This window comes from Peromyscus leucopus, chromosome 4, assembly GCF_004664715.2.
Source record: "Peromyscus leucopus breed LL Stock chromosome 4, UCI_PerLeu_2.1, whole genome shotgun sequence".
Classification (NCBI taxonomy): domain Eukaryota; kingdom Metazoa; phylum Chordata; class Mammalia; order Rodentia; family Cricetidae; genus Peromyscus; species Peromyscus leucopus.
The window spans coordinates 8,550,199-8,567,265 of NC_051066.1; the positions used below are offsets into that span (position 1 = coordinate 8,550,199).

The 17,067-nt window shown below is 53.6% G+C and overlaps 1 protein-coding gene across 1 annotated transcript in view; it reads right to left on the reverse strand.

Moving 5' to 3' along the window:
• Positions 1–990: 990 nt before the first annotated feature.
• Prrx2 (paired related homeobox 2) overlaps positions 991–17,067 on the reverse strand; it is a 38,037-nt gene continuing 21,960 nt past the window's right edge. Inside the window, exons 2-4 of the mRNA XM_028884806.2 lie at positions 3,939–4,126; positions 2,627–2,805; positions 991–1,425 (exon numbers count right to left, since the gene is read on the reverse strand). Of these exons, the coding sequence (XP_028740639.1) occupies positions 1,290–1,425; positions 2,627–2,805; positions 3,939–4,126 (503 nt within the window). The 3' untranslated portion in view covers positions 991–1,289. The remainder of the gene's footprint in view (positions 1,426–2,626; positions 2,806–3,938; positions 4,127–17,067) is intronic.

Genomic DNA, 17,067 nt, shown 5'->3' on the forward strand with positions numbered 1-17,067 from the left:
TGGGAAGGAGAGGAAGAAAGCTAAGGGACCTAACTGAGAGAGTGGAGTCTGACCCTCACCCGGAACTGCTGCCCCGACCTTCACATGGCAGTTCACGTAGTCCAGTGCTCTCAACCACTGAGCCATCTCTCCAGCCAGGGAATGATTAGTTTTGGGATCTCAACACAATATGGAATCACCTATGAAGAAAGTCTCCATGAGGGGTTGTCTGGAGAGAGTTGGCTATGGACATGACTGTGGCAGGCCGTCTTGATTACATTAAATGGTGTGGGAAGCCCCATCCACTGTGGGCAGCGTCATTCCCTGAGCCTGGGGCTCCTTGACGGTGGAAGCGTAAAGAGGGATCTGAGCATATCTATGCATTCCTTCTCCCTGCTCTTGACTATGCGTGTGACCAGCTGCTTCAAGGTCCTGACCCCTCAACTTCTTCACAATGGTGGACGTCACCCGGAGTTACGAGCTAATGTAAATCCTTTCTCCCTTAAGTTGCTTTTTGCCGGTGTATTTTGTCCCAGCAACCGGAAAGGAAGCCAGGGCACCCTCCACGGTCACATGCCCAGATGCCACACTTGTGCATGCTCAGTAGAAGAATCCACCCCCAGCACCTGTCCCTACACTCTCCCAGTGGCCACCTACCCACACCTCATGAAGAGAAAGAGACGTGCCCTGGCCAATCACCCAGCAAGATGCCTCCAGAGCCTCCAGGTGTCCCCATGGGCCTCAGAACGGGAAGTGAACCTGGAGCAGGTTCTGCCTTCTGCCCCCTCTCCCTTCTGGGAACCCCGCGCACGGACAGCACCACCTCCCAAAGAACTGTACAGGTGAGCTACAGGTGAGCTGGCAGTGAGCCTCACTGAAGCTGCGATATCGGCCAGTCCAGGCCTGGTGCCACCTCCAAACTGCTATCCACCGGGAGGGCTGTGACCCAGCCAGCTGGGTGCTGGCACCCTCTGTGAGCACCCGGCGTGCCCTTCTGAAGTCGCGCGGAGCTTAAGAAAAATGGTTTTATTCCTTAAAGACAAAAGCTTTTTGGTTTTAATACATAAGAGAGTTCCTTGGCGGACTCCTGTTCCACCTTCTGGCCAGGCCGCTCCAGGGACCTCAGGCCACAATCTCAGCCACCAAAGGCACTTCCAGTACCCAGCAGGCCTCTGGAACTCAGGAAGCTGGGATGAAGAGAAGGCACAGGAGAGGCTGCCCAGTCCCTCTGGGCGCAGGGACAGACAAGGCCACTTCCATTGCTGCTGTCTGTCATTGGGCCAGGAGGAGGCTGGACCCAGCGCACACTGTCAGTTCACTGTGGGCACCTGGCTGTGGTGGAGGCTGAACTCTTTGGCCTTGAGGCGCAGGCTGGCAATGCTGTTGGCCATGTTGACCCCGGGGGTCGCAGGACTTGAACCTCCGGGGCTGTAGGGAGGCACAGAGCTGGGGAGACAGGAAACAGAGGAACCCATTGGTGCATCTGGCTAGTCCTACTTCCCTTGACGGCCCAGGGTGGCCCTGGCCAGGGGGAGGAGACAGCATCTAGAGTTAGCACTGGGTCAAAGGCACCTCCCCAGCCCGATGGAGTGGCTCACATCACTATAATCCCAACGTCTGGGATGCTGAGGCAGGAGGATGGCCTAGGTTAGAGTGTGAGACCTTTGCCCTTTGTTTATTGGCATTCCTCTCTGGATCGAGCCCCTCCTGAGAGCGGGACATGTGCTCTGTTCTGTAGCAGTACTCTGTGCCCAATGCTTCTGGGTGAGGATGGATCAGGGAGGGAGGTTGGTAACCCAGGAGCCACACAAACTAACCACCCAACATCCCTCCCAGAGGTTCATGGCTCCTGCAGAGTTATCTATGCTGGTGAGAGGCTGGAACTCCTAGAGCTTTGGAATATGCTGGCCCAACTCCCTAGCATCCCCTCCTTTCCACCTGGCCGGCCATCTTGGAGGGAGCCATTTTTTTTTTAAGGCTGACTTTACTTTTTATTTCTGTGTATGTTTGCCTACATGTATGTCAGCACACCACATGAGTGCCTTGTCCCTGCGGAGTTACAGATGGTTGTGAGCCACCGTGTGAGTGTTGGGACCTGAACCCAGGGCCTCTGGAAGAGCAGCCAGTGCTCTTAACCTCTGAGCCATCTCTCCAGCCCAAGGAAGGAGTTTAGTTTGTTTGTTTGTCTGTCTGTCTGTCTGTCTGTCTTAAACAGCAAAGCCACTCCTCTACATGACTCTAGACCCCGACAGGATCACAGGACAGGGAACCTTACCCTCAGCACTCCCAGACTGTCTCCCACCTGGAGGGTGGATACAGGGCGCTGGCTTGAGAGGCTTCCTTTAGCCTTCTAGCTACCTCAGGGTGGAGCCCACCCTTTGTTCTCCTCCAGGCAGGCCTGCCTTCATCCCTCGCCACATGCATGTACATACACACTGCACATCAACACTTGGGTGGACACACACACACACACACACACACACACACACACACACACACGATCCTGTGCATACTTGAGCGCTCACATGCACGGTCATGTATACACACTCATCCATACACCATCCAAGCTCTCCCCAGAGAGGTGGCCTTAAAGGTCTCACGCGGCTCCAGCTGCCCCTGCTGGCCCAGAGGAGCTCCCCAATCTCACCTATAGGGGGATGACGCCGGCCAAGACAGATAATCCGGGCTCAGCGCCGTAGGTCGGGGGGCTACGGGCTGCTCAACGGCGGCCTCCTGGCCATAGGACTTGAGCAGCGAGGCCGAGCGGGTGGCCAGCATGGCACGCTCATTCCGGCGGAACTTGGCACGGCGGTTCTGGAACCAGACCTGAGAGGAAGGGCAGAGCAAGCAAGTTCTGGCAGATTCTGAGGGGAGCGACATCCTTGTGGGTCTGCATGACTGCTACCCCAGCCTGAGCTGGTGGCTTCATTCTCCGACCTTTTGACTCTTCCTCCAGAATGGGGGTGATCAACAGTGCCAGCAGAATGTGCTGAGGAGGACCCGTGGAAAAAAGGTCACTGGACAGGTGAGCCAGTGGGTCCCGGGATAACAAGGGAGGTGGGCATCCAGGGCAGAGCTGGCAAAGAACGTCTAAAAAGTTAATAATTTCTTCCTTCCTTTTTTCTTCTTCTTCTTTTTCTGAGACAGGGTTTCTCTGTGTAGCCTTGGTTGTCCTGGAATTTGCTCTGTAGACCAGGCTGGGCTCAAACTCAGAGATCCACCTGTCTCTGCCTCCCAAGTGCTGGGTTTACAGGTATGTGCTACCACTGCCTGGCAAAAAAAGTTAATAATTTCTTTGCCAAAAGCTTCGTGCTTGGCACTGCTCTAGGCTCTCATCTTTGTGCGTATGTGGTGTATGCACGTGTGTGTACATGCATGTACTCACATACATGGGTGTGTGGCGGTCAGTGGTCAATGACCACTATTGGAGCTCTATTCCGCTCCACAATTTTCTTTTTCTTTCTATTTGTTTGTTCTTTTATTGAGAAAGAGTCTCTCACTGAGCCTGGAGCTTGTCTGTTCCAGACTGGCCGCCAGTGATCCCCAGGATCCTCCTGTCTCCACTTGCCCAGCACTGGTATTACAGGGGTACACTGCCTCCCTCAGCTTTTTACACGGGTGCTGGCGATCTGAACTCAGGTCTGCATGCCATGGCGAGCATGTTACCCGCTGAGCTGTCTTCCCACCCCGGCTCTACTTTTACACGAACATCAGCTCCCTGAATCATAACATAGCCTGCATTGTAGGTGGATCTATTTGCAGGGAGAAACTGATCGGGATGAGACCCCTCGCTCCTTCCACGTCACTGGCTGTAGCAAGGCTTCCATCTGAGCTTCATTTTCCTGGCCCCAGGGGCTCTGAGCTAACGCCTCTCTCCCCTGGCAAGTGCCTGCTCCCGGGCCACCAGTGGCCACCAGGGATGTGGGCTCTCTGGGAGCCTCTGGATGGGTCCTACTTACCTGGACACGTGCCTCGCTGAGGTTGACACGCCGGGCCAGCTCCTCGCGCACAAAGGCGTCGGGGTAGTGTGTGCGCTCGAACACTCTCTCCAGGGCCTGAAGCTGGCTGCTGTTGAACGTGGTTCGGTTCCGTCGCTGCTTCTTCTTTCGTTTGGTGGCATGGCCACGGCCCGGGCTGGGACAGTCACCTAAGGAAAGACGGAGGGTCAGCAGAGCGGCTGCACTGTGCCCACAATACCCCGTGTGGTACATGGGGTCCCTGTGGCCCAGGGACGTCCACAGTATCAGCCATCGGCTCCTCTTCCATTGGCTTTCCTGTGTCTACCTCTGCAGGTGGCCTGACCTGAGGGTTGGAACATGATGTCCTCTTAGCTAACCTGCTACCTTTTGCCCATGTCCATTTATCACTCACCCACCTATTAGTTTATCCATCCATCCATCCATATATCCACCCATCCACTCATCTACATACCCATCTATCCACCCACCCACCTACCTGTCTGCCTCTCCATATATCCATCCATCCATCCATCCATCCATCCATCCATCCATCCATCCATCCATCTATCCATCCATAATATTCATCCACCTCTCCATCCATCCATCCACTCCCTCATCTATCCATTTATCAATCTGTCTGTCCATCCATCCATCCATCCATCCATTCATTTATTTGAGACAGTGTCTCTCTCTGAACTACAACTAGACAGACTTTGTGGTCAGCAAGCTCCCCAGGACCTGCCTGTCTACCCCCTCACCCCCACACTGCAGTTACAGGTCCTCACGCTTACATAGCAGGCATTTTACCACTGAGCTCCCTCCCAGCTCCTAAAATGTGTGCTTTAGTAGCCAAGAAGCATCATTTGCCACCGTGCCGTGTCCAGCGGACACAGGAGGGTGCAAAGCAGAGCAAAGGCCCCGGGCTCCCCAGTCCCGAGCCCCGTGGTTCGTAAAACTGCATCATCATGGTTCAAACTTAGAGGCCAACAAGCATGCTGCCATGCCACATGTGCTGGGGCTCTGCCTGGGCTGTTTTATTTTCTAATATTCTGGAAACTTCCATTTCAGTCTGCACACTCGGCTGTTTTTCCTTCCTGTCCTCCCTCTACCTGCAGGAGCCAGTTCTTTAATTAGCTTTTTTTTTTTTTTTTTTAAGATTTATTTTATGTCTGTTGGTGTTTTGCCTGAGTCTGTGTGAGGATGTCGGGTATCCTGGAACTGGAGTTACAGTTGTGAGCTGCCATGTTGGGGCTGGGAATTGAACCCAGGTCCTCTGGAAGAACAGCCAGTGCTCTTAACCACGGAGCCATCTTCCTAGCCTTTTAATTAGTTTTTGCTCCATCCCTCCAGTATTGTCCTTTTTTTTTTTCTCAGTATAATACAATGTGTGTAACGAGCCTTCCTGGGGCTCATTTATTCAGCTGGTGAAGGGAACCTCTTGCTCCTCTTCACAGGGCACACACAGTACTTACTCCTTCGGCAACCGTGCTGTGGTTTGTTCACGGGTCCTCATGATGGACACTTGGTGTGTTTCCAGTTTTTGGAAGCTACAACAAACAGGAGCATGTGTTTTGCTGCTCACATTTGCTACAGATTCCTAGACGTGGCAGTTGTGGCCAGTGAGCAAGTGTTGGGTGTGGCCAAGTACCTTACAGGTCTGTCCTGGACGCTTCCCACCACTGCTGCTGGAGAGGCCTTGGTGGCTGCTGGTGGCTGCTGGTCAGCCATGAGAGCTGCTCACAGGCCGTCTTTGGAATTCTAATCCATACTTCACATTTTGTTTTTTTAGTGACACATTCCTCCCTGGTTCTGATACTCAAAGAAAACCTTGTGGCTTGGGGTCAGAGCACTTGCCTGGCAGAGGGGAGGCCCTGGGCTTCGTCCCTAGAACTGCAGAAGAGATCGAGAGTGCAAGGGCTCACAAGAGAGTGCAAGGCTCACGAGTGTGTTAGGTGAGGGAGAGGGAAATGAAAAGAGGGGCCAGCAGGATACCTCAGTGGCCAGGGCACTTGCAGACAAACCTGACTGTCTTGAGTTCAACCCCCAGAACCACATGGTAGGAGGCGAGAACAGACTCCCGTGAAAAAATGTCCCCGACCTCCACAGGAACACTGGGGCACACGCATCCCCCTACAACTGTGCACACACTCACAGCATAAATAAAAATGTAATTTTGTTTTTGAGGCAGGGTTTCTCTGTGTAGCCCAAGCTGGCCTTGAACTCACGGAGATCCTGAGACCTCTGACTCCTGAGCGCTGGGATTAGAGACCCGTGCAGATGCATACCACTGCGCCCATCCCCTGATCCCACTTTCAGTGTGTCTGTATTCAGTGCTGGGGATGGAGCCAGGGTCTCATGCTCCACCAGCAAGCACCCGACCGACCGAGCTACAGCCCAGCCCTGCAGACGGGTTTTACCGGGGGGTGCTCCTGGGACTAGCAGTGAGTTAGGGGGGCTAGTCAGTGTACTCCAGCACACAGGCCAGTCCCGCCCCCGTGTGCAGGCATCCTCTGCTCCAAAGTGCACAGGGCTGAGGACAGCAGCAGTTTGTGTGCAGTTTTCCCTCTTTGGGAAATGCGTGCAAACGAGAGCCGACCATGCGGGGGAAGCGAGGGCGCCAGAGCGCGGCAGGGCTGGTGCAGGCTGGCCTTGTCACCTGCTCCCCTCCCCCGCTTCCTTGTCACTCCACACCCCTGTCCGGTCTTATGAGGAAAGGCTAAGATGGATGAGTGTGCCTGGTGCCTGGGAATGTTCCCGTCCCCGCCCCGCCCCCTCACCCCTGGACAGGAGAGAAATCCTAAACCAAAATAACTAAGGCCGGGTGCTGAAAGAATGTCAGGTGGTGAACAAGAACCCCAAAGTAGAGATGGGAGCTTCTGGAACATGAGCCATCCCCAGAGCTGACTTCCGCCCCCCTTCAGGCAACGCCGCTTGGGCACACACCCAATGCAGGAGGCATTTCAGCCAAAAAAGGAGAGTTTTTCTGGAAGTTTCTGAGCAATTGGAAACTGGGGGTGTTTAAATGAAAACCGTTTTTGCAGGCTTCCCCGCTGAGTGGCTGTGGGAAGAAACAATGGCACTTGAGGCCAGATATGCTGGTGGTGACTTATAGCCAAGACTCAGTGCCCAGGCCCCTTCTCCCAGGGCCACAAGGGCCCATCACGGGGCTTTAGCCCAGGGGCACGGCAGCAGGGTAGTTGGAGGCAGAACACTCCAGAAAAACCAGTCTGGGCAAAAGGATTTCAGTGGCCTCCACCAAAGTCCAGCATGGCTGTGAGGTGCTGAGCCACTTCCCACATGGGGAAACTGAGGCTCTCAGGCTCTCTCATTCCAGGCTGTGTCAGCCACCTCCCTCCCAGGCTTGGTGACACTGTCTGTCCCAGCTCTCAGAGCCCACAGTGATGAACCTCTAGCCTCCGTCATCTCAACCAGCGCAGAGATGTCCACTGCCTCCGTGACAGACCTGAGCAGTGTCTGGTCCCTGAGGAAGTCTCCATGATGGGAGTTTCGGGACAGTAGCTTGCTCTAGGACTCCAGTTGGTGTGAACTGCTAAGTGTCCTTAGTGCAGAGCACAGACAGCCGTTGTTCAACAAATGAGGGCTCTGTGTGACAGCCTGGTCCTTTGGTCCCTTCCTGTACTGTGGTGGAAGGACACAGGGACTCAGCAAAGCCCAGGCGGCAGCCTCCAGGGCACAGCCCGTGAGGCCACAACTCTAGTCCGGCAAGGGCCGCTGTTTGACCTGCTTGTCACAGGTTGCTGCTCTGCCTCCTGAGAACAGGGATTCCCTCCGGGCTCCAAGCTTGGCTTCAGGTATTCGGGAAATCAGTCAGTTCTCTCCCAGCCCCAGTTGGTGTGCGTGCCCTGTCTCATCCCGGCATCCTCTCTCTCCCGGGCTGGTGCTCACTGGGTGGGCTGCATCCCAGGAGAGCTTGCGTGCAATCTCCTTTGGCTCCAGGACCCCTCCCTGCTTCCCGCAGGTGATTAAACATGTTTAAAGACCACTGTGAGAGATCGAACATACCAAGGCAACCTGGTCTACAGACTGAGTTCAAGGTCAGCCTGGGCAAGTTAGTGAGAATCAGACTCTAAAGAAGAAACAAGAGGCTTAAGGGTGCGGCTCAGTGTAGAGGCACTTGGATGAATGGGGCCCTGGTTCCACGCCCAGAACAGAAAACAAGCAAACAAAAATAAAATAAAACCAAAGGAGCAGTCGAGAGGTGGCTGTGCACGCCTTTAATCCCAGCACTCAGGAGGCAGAGGCAGGTGGATCTCTGTGAGTTCGAGGCCAGCCTGGTCCGCAGATCAAGTTCCAGGACAGCCAGAGCTGTAACCTAGAGAAACCTTGTCTCAAAAAAACAAAAACAAAAACAAAAACAAAAAACCACCAAAACAAAACAAAACAAACAAAATCAAGCAAACAAACAAAAAATAAAACCGAAGGAGCACACCAACAGAATTTACAAAACCCAGAGCCCCCCATCAGCACCCACTGCTCTGCTGAGGCTGGGTCAGAAGCTTGAGACAGGGAGGCCAGCTGCGACTTTTAGTCTCTTATAACCTAAGTGACACTGTTCCCAGTGACATCACAACGACAAGTGACGGGCACACATACCATTTGTTTGCCTGACTGTGACCCAAAGACATTAAAAAGCCCTGCTCGCTGCCAAACACCCAGTGTCCCTCTGCCTTGTGTGCCCATGGTTCTACTCCGGGTAATTTAGGATCTCAATAGCCTGGAGGGAATTAGCTGAGAATTCTTCGGGAGACAAATAAACTTAGCCCGCCCATCCTGCCTTTCTCAAGTGCTGTGGACACTTCCAACAGTCGTCTGTGCCTGACCCTTGGGCTGCGCCGAGCTCCAACCCAAATAAATAAAGTTTATTAATTAGCATTCATTCTGACCAAATAAGCTCTATCCCCCGTGATCCCTGCCAACATGATCGGAAAAATAAACCACTGGTCCCAGGGACCTTGACGAGGATTTAACAAATTAACACGAGGCAGTCCTGGGGGAGGGGAGGCTGTGAGAAAAGTCCATATTACAGCCAAGGACAGAGCTAGAGGTGGTACAGACTGGGGGTCCTGGCTGAGGTTTCAGAAGCTCCTTGGTAGAGACCAGGTTTCCTGTGACGGGCCCCTAGAGAAGAAAGGCACGTCTTTTGCCGGGGGGGGGGGGGGGGGGGGGGGGGGGGGGGGGGCGGCGCTACAAATCGAGCCAGAGAGGCAGTGGGCAGGAGTGGGGGGTGGGGTGGGGTGGCTCATCCACAGTGTTCCTTAGCACGCATGAAGCAGGTCCACCCGGAAATCCACTTAAACCTCGTACACCTGCCATCCCAGCACCAGGACAGGAGAGACTGGAGGATCAAAAATCCAGTCAGCCTGGGCGACAGAGTGAATTTGCGGCCAGCCTGGACTCCATGAAACTTTGTCCCAAAAAACTAGAAAAGAGAGGGCTGGAGAGACCACTCAGCAGTCTGGCTGCTCTTCCAGAGGACCTGGGTTCAATTCCCAGCACCCACATGTGTGTAACTCCAGTTCTAGGGGACTCGACACCCTCACACAGACATGCATGCAGGCAAAACACCAATGCACGTAAAGTAGAAAATAAATAATTAAAAAAAAAAATCCAGAAACTAGGGGGAGGTTGCAAGGGCTGAGGGCAGCTACGAAGGAACAGGGAAATGGATGCTATCGAGATCCATGATGTGAAAGTCACAAAGAATAAATAAAAAGGAATGTAAAGAAAAACAAAACACTAGAAAAGAACAAGAATGAGAGTGGAGTGGCCTGGCTGAGGAGGAAAGGGACCTTAGGCCCAGATCTGAGGTCGTCGCTAGCAGAACGGCCATGCATACCCTTAACCACTCCCTGCCCCAGGAGTCAGATCTACGAAGTGGGAACAGCCAACACTCTCTCTCTCTCTCTCTCTCTCTCTCTCTCTGTGTGTGTGTGTGTGTGTATGTGTGTGTGTGTGTGTGTGTGTGTGTGTGTGTGTGTGTGTTGTTTTGTTTTTCGAGACAGGGTTTCTCTGTGTAGCATTGGAGCCTGTCCTGGATCTTGCTCTGTAGACCAAGCTGGCCTGGAACTCACAGAGATTCACCTGCCTCTGCCTCCCGAGTGCAAGGGTCTCCGTCTCAGCGGGGAGTGGAGCTTTCTGGTTCTTCTCTCCTTGCAGCCCACCGCAGGGCCTGGCACACGTCAGCGTCTGCTAAGCACTGAATGTACAAATGAGTGAATGGAGGGCCCCTGACAGACCAGGGAGGACTTCAGAGTCTGCCCTCCTGTCCAGGCCGCAGGCTTTGCCTTAAGGAACCAGAAAGCCCAGGACTCAAGTCACATCAGTACGGGGCCTGGGGCCCAAGAAGGGCTGTGCCAGCTAGGGTCCGGCCCTGTCCGACGTGCCAAGGACACCCTGTCTTATTAATGTCTAACCAAAGCTCAAGACAGGGACACAGATTTACAGCCACCAGCCTGCGACGGTGATAAACCACCAAGGAGGGAAGACAGGCTGAATCCTGGGGGGGTCTGCCCCTATCTCATGGCACAGGAGGGAAGAACCCAGGGCCATAAGCTACCCTGGCCTGATTCTGGGGTGCATAGCCCTTTCAGCAAATCTGAGATGACCCCCTCCCCCAAGCATGGCAGCTGCTTAGCCTACCTCAGGCCCCCCAAATTCCCATCTGCAGTGCACTTGGGCCTCTCTGGTGCCAGAGGCCTGTCTTTAATTTTTATTTTATTTTATTTTTTTGGTTTTTTGAGACAAGATTTCTCTGTGTAACAGAGAACTTGCTTTGTAGACCAGGCTGGCCTCGAACTCACAGAGATCCTCCTGCCTCTGCCTCCCAAGTGCTGGAATTAAAGGTGTGTGCCACCATCGCCCAGCCAGAGGCCTGTCTTTTAAAGGCATGATACATTGTGCACATTTCTATGGGGCCAGAAAATCGCAGGGAAGGGCCCAATACACCAGTAGGAGCCCTGGGCAGCAAGGACGGGCCCTTCCTGCCACAGGACCTTTGTACATGCTACTCCTGTTTTCAGGGCATCTGTCCCATTTTTCCCTTTGTGTCTGGCTAACACGTACTCATGCTGGGCCTTCCTGGTCTGTCCAGAAAGGCCTGCCCAGCTCCCTGGCTGTGACCAGTCATCTGTCTTAGGCTCCTGGACCATGTCCCTCAGTTGTTGAAGAAAGTGTTACACAAATCCTAAATGGTCTTATAATAAAAACCTGGAGCCAGACATCAGGGTAAAATCTGAAAGATCGGAGAAGCAGAGGATTCCTTTCTCCTCTTGCCTTATATTCCTTTCTCTGCCCAGCCATATCACTTCCTGTTTCAGCCTTTCTAGTGCTGAATCCTAGTGTGTGATCCTGAGTGCTAGGATTAAAGGTGTGTGCCACCACTGCCTGACCTCTGTGGCTGGCTCTGTCCTCTGATGTTCAGGCGAGCTTTCTTAGATTACAGATGTATCACCACAAAAAATGTTTTTCTCTCTGCTTCCTGTTTGTACACCTCATTCCGCTCTTGCCAACAGGGAGGCAAGACACATGCAAACAAGGAGAAGAGTTGAACTTCATTTCATCAAAATTAAAGACTTACCAGGTGGTGGCATGCACTGTATGTAATATCAGCACTGGGGAAGCTGAGGCAGGAGGGCTTCAAATTCAAGAGCAGCCTAGGCTATACAGACAGACCCTGCCTCCAAACAACCCCGCCCCTGCGCATGCCAATTAACAACCTTGTGAACATCCCTGAAAAAGGTAAAAATACAACTCACAAAATGGGCTGGGGAGGCGGCCCAGTGGGTGAAGAGTCGGCCACGCACGTGAGTGAGGACCTGAGTAAAGCCAGACGGAGGAGCCACTGGCAACCTCAGCAGCTGCATGGTGGAGAAACCGGGGATGGAGCCCAGAGAATGCCTGGAATTACAGACCAGCTGCCCTGGCACACAGTGAGAACAAAACACCATGGCTCAAACAAGGCAGAAGGTGAGGCTGCTTTCTGACTCCCACCATTCACCATAGCATGTGCACAGCCTCGCTCTCACACACACACATGCCTACATCTCTCTCTCTCTCACACACACACATATATAAAGGGGGGACACAGGGAAAACTCGGGTTGGGAAAGAATGAAGCAAAGGTGATTGATGGCCATGAATCTCCCAGTAAGAGACAAAGTCGATAGTACCATAGATGAGGACATGACACACTGGGAGACATTTGAGTGCTCTGAGACAGTAGGCAAGGGAGCATCCGTGTGGGTCAGCCACAGCGGGCCGACTCAAGGGAGCATCCGTGTGGATCAGCCACAGTGGCCGACTCAAGGGAGCATCCGTGTGGGTCAGCCACAGTGGCCGACTCAAAGGAGCATCCGTGTGGATCAGCCACATCGGGCGACTCAAGGGACCATCCGTGTGGATCAGCCACAGCGGGCCAACACAAGGGAGCATCCGTGTGGGTCAGCCACAGTGGCCGACTCAAAGGAGCATTCGTGTGGGTCAGCCACAGTGGCCGACTCAAGGGAGCCGAACACAAGCAAGGCCAAGACAAAGCAAGGCCTGGGAGGACAGGGATGCGGCCCCTGGCAGAGGACATCTGCACGGTTCTCAAGCACAAGAAAGACCAGACACACAGTCCCACACGGGCTTGGGGCTCCTGGTGGGTACCAGTGCCAACAGTCCCTTGTGCCCCCAAGGCCTATGGTTTCCCAGACCTCAGCAAACCAGAGCCAAGTGTTCCTCTGATCACACAGATGGGCAACTTGGTCTCCGTTCCTGTGTCCCTGACCCTAAGCTCTGGAGAGTGAGGCACCTGGCTGCAGCTGAAGCACAGGCGGACCGAGGAAGCGGTAGCGGGGAGAGGGGCTGCCCCAGTTCCAAATCCAGTCTGAGAAGGAGCTCATGTCTTCTGTCTGGTTTTAATCTAAGGCTGATGGCCAACTGCCAATTTAGTATAGGACCTACATTTTAATAAGGGCTACACTGCCCATTAACCACCTCCAGACCGGAACACAGAGACCCATGGGGCCATGGGTGCTTTCATCTCCCCCCGTGAGGCCTGGAGCCTCCAGACTACAGCCAGTAGGAAGGTGAGGTGAGGGCTGGGACCAGACACCAAGGCTGTTGAATTTCATGTTGGGTTTTTGTCGTTTTTCTCTGCCTGTCTTGGGCAGGGTCTCATGTGGTTCAAGACGGCCTCAAACTCAGTTTGCAGCTAGGGCTAGGATCACCGACTTGTGTGCCACCACACCCAGTTTTGGGTGGGTTTGCTTGTTTGTTTTTGTTTTTATTTTGGTTTTCTCTGACAGGGTTTTTCTGTGTAGCCTTGGCTGCCATGGAACTTGCTTTGTAGGCCAGGCTGGCCTAGAACTCACAGAGATCCGCCTGCCTCTGCCTCCTGAGTGCTGGGATTAAAGGCGTGTGCCGCCGCCCAGCCCACCTGGCTATCATATCCAGTCTTTTTGTGCTTTGTTTTTTTCTGAGACAATGTCTCAATGGACTGTCCTGGAACTCACTCTGTAGACCAGGTTGGTCTCAAACTCAGAGATCTGCCTGACTCAGCCTCTCAAGTGCTGGGATTAAAAGTGTCCACCACTCTGCCCGGCTTCAGTTATTTTATTAATATTTAATTTTATTCTTAAAAGTGTGTATATATGTGTCATGTGTGTGGATGCTCAGGAGACCAGAGCGCGGTGTCTGAATCCTTGGAGCTGGAGTACAGTATGTTGTGAGCCACTGGATGTGTGTGGTGCTGGGAACTGAACTTAGGCTGTCTGGGAATCAATGAGTGCTCTTAACTGCTGAGCCATCTCTCCAGCCCAGGTTTTTGTTTTGTTTGAGAAATGTCTCCCTCTAAGCTCAGACTGGCCTCAAACTCATAGCAATTCTCCTGCCTCAGCCTGGATTACAGACGTGACCCAAATGTCTGGCTAGGCTTGGTTTGAGCAAATCCACGGGCAGTTCTGGAGCCCCTGGGCCACTGTTCATCTTCTGAAGGACTCAGAGCCCACAGGGGTCTTAGGGATCATCAACAAAGCACTTCATTTGCAGATGGGGAAACTGAGGTATGGTGAGAGAAGTGGGGCCCCCTGCATTTTTCCTGGACACACAGGGACACGAGTCCTCACCACCCCCGCCTCTGTACTGGGGATTCCTGGGTGGGCTGCAGGACAGCTGAGCTGCGGGCAGGACTTGCGCCAGGGTGCAGCAGGCAGCCATCCAGACAGCAAACGCTGCCCCCTTCTAGCGCATCCAAGGAGGAGAAAAATGGGCCTGGGCTGGGAGCCGCCCCTTCTCAGATCCTGAGTTTCTTCTGTTCTTCCACGTTCCTGGAGGCTTGGTGAGTTGGTGTGTGTGTGTGTGTGTGTGTGTGTGTGTGTGTGTGTGTGTGTGTGTGATATATCCCAGACCCCACCCCCACTTCCCTTTCCCTGGAAGACCTGTTTGCAGCTGGCCAGTGCTTTGCCAGTCCCCACCATAAACCTCCGGACCCCCACCAGGACCCACTCCCCAAGCCCGGTTCTGGCCCCAGGGAGCCTGTTCTGGTCCAGCTTCATCTCTTGAGAGTAGCCCAGATCCGGTGTGCCCACCACTCTGTCCATCCACCCCAGGCATAGGCCCTGCTGTGACCCCTCCCAGAGGCCAAGCTCCAGGGCAAAGCCGGAGGTTTCCATGACCCAGTTGTGAGGCCTACAAAGCGGAAAATTTGCTTTGCAAGCTTGGCCGGGCCCTGCCAGGCGAGGCTCCAAGGGCTGTCTCCAGCAGGACTCTCTGCCCCAGCCTCCACACAGCAGGGGGCCTGTGGTCGGGACTGGACTTCTCCCCAACCCTGGTTTTTTGGCTTCGCCTCTTCGGCTTTCATTACACTCTACACACTGGCTTATGAAGCCTCTCCTTCTCAAATGCGGAGGCCTGCAAATTAAACCCAGTTTGCAGTGTGGGGCAGTGAGGGATCAGAGAGGGAATGTAACTAACTCGAGCCACACAGCACTAGAATCTTGGTCAGTCTTTCTGTCCCGAGTGACTAGTAACCAAAGGACATTTGTCCTTGAAGAAGTTCACCTGTCCTAGATTGAGGGAGAGGATGCTGCTGCTCTGCTGGCCCCTTCCTCCTGCATGCAGCCAGAAGGAAGCACCTGCTACGACTTCAGCACGCCCAGGGGGCGGATGCAATGTGATTTCTGCTGCTTACTGGCCATCCTCTACCATAGTGAATCGGAGCACTCTGCCCATTTACCCACTCAGGTAGCCTAGAAATGCCCGTTCCCTGTGGTGTAGCAACAGGACAGGGTACCTGTCTGCCTCAGAGTTCTACCCAGGGCACCTGCACGGAGGATGCACAGAGTCTGTGTCAAAAGAGGCGTTCATCCAGCATCTCTAACACGTTCCCAGTCACAGCCCCAGAACAGCCACCCCTCCCTCTAGGAAACGTTCCCCACTCAGTTCAGATCCATTTTCCTCGTGCGCCCTCCCGGTGATACTGGGTTTATGCTAAGAGATACCGTGACACCAGGGGACTCTGCTTCCCAAGATCATCTAGTTCACTCTTTTTGAGACAGGACCTCATTATGTAAGCCTGGCTGGCCTGGAGCTCACTCTGTAGACCAGGCTGGCCTTGAACTCCCAGAGATCTGCCTGCCTCAGTCTCCCAAGTGCTGGACTTAAAGGAGTGCACCACTGCACCCAGATTCACTCTTTGTAGCCCAGGATGACCTTGAACATGCTACGCAGCACATGAGCTGGAACTTCTGGTCCTTCTGTCCCACCTCCCTAGTTCTGGGACTGCAGGTGTGAATTGCCGTGACTGCAGGTGTGAATTGCCGTGACGGTTTGTGTGGTACTGGGGATGCAACAGGCTTCCCGTGTGCCAGGCAAACACTCCGCCAACAGAGCCACAGCCCTAGCCCAACTTTGCTCACACCTTTTTTGTTTGTTGGTTTGGTTTTATTTTTTTGAGACAATCTTTCTCTCTGTGTAGCCCTGGCTGTCCTGGAACTCGCTCTGTAGCCCAGGCTGGTCTCGAACTCACAGAGATCTGCCTGCCTCTGCTTCCTGAGGGCTGGGATTAAAGGCGTGCGCCACCTTCACCCAGCCCTTTGTTCACTCTTAAAGCAGCTTTCCCAGGTGTGACCCAGGCCTTCAGCAGCAAGACTGATACTAATTCTTCCAGATTCTTCCAAAGTGTACACGCAGCATTGGGGTGTGTCAGTACTACTCTGCTTGTCAAAGAAGCAACCTTGGAGCAGAGCATGGTGGCACATGCCGTTAGTCCCCGTAGGAAGCAGAGGCAAGCAGATCTCTGAATGTGAGGCCAACCTGGTCTACAGAGTTCCAGGACCGCAAACAAACAAACAAACAAACAAACAAAACAAAACAAACAAAAACGGAGCCTTTGGGGCTGGGAAGACGGCTCAGTGGGATGAGATCTAAGTCTGGATCTCAGTACCCAGGTAGAAAACTCCGAGGGGCCATGCATGGCTGTCACCCAGTGCTGCTGTGTAGGGCAGAGACATGAGGATATTGATGCTATAACCACTGGAGCGAGAATTCTCTTTGATTCAAGAGAAGAAAGCCAGGTGTGTCTGCGTACACCTGTGATCCCAGACCTCAGGAGGTGGAGGCAGAAGAATTGAGAGTTCAAGGTCATCCTCATCCACACAGAGGATCTGAGGTCCTATCTCTTTTTCTTTCTTTTCCTGGAACTCGCTTTGGAGACCAGGCTGGTCTCGAACTCACAGAGATCCGCCTGCCTCTGCCTCCTGAGTGCTGGGATTAAAGGCATGGGATACCACCGCCCGGCCTGAGGTCCTATCTCAAGACAAAATAATCTAGGGGCTGGAGAGATGCCTTATCGGTTAAGGTCATTTGCTGCTCTTCCAGAGGACCAGAATTTGGTTCCTAGCATCCACTGGGAACTCAACTCCAGGGTTCCCATGCTCTCTCCTAGTCTCTTTTGTCTTACTGAGGTTGAGCGAGATGGCTCAGCAGTTAAGAGCACTTGTTACTCTTGAAGAGGACCTGGGTTCAATTCCCAACACCTACATGGTGGCTCACAAACATCCATAACTCCAGTTTCCAATGCCCTCTTCTGACCCTCACAGGCATCCAGCATGCACATGGGCATACATCCT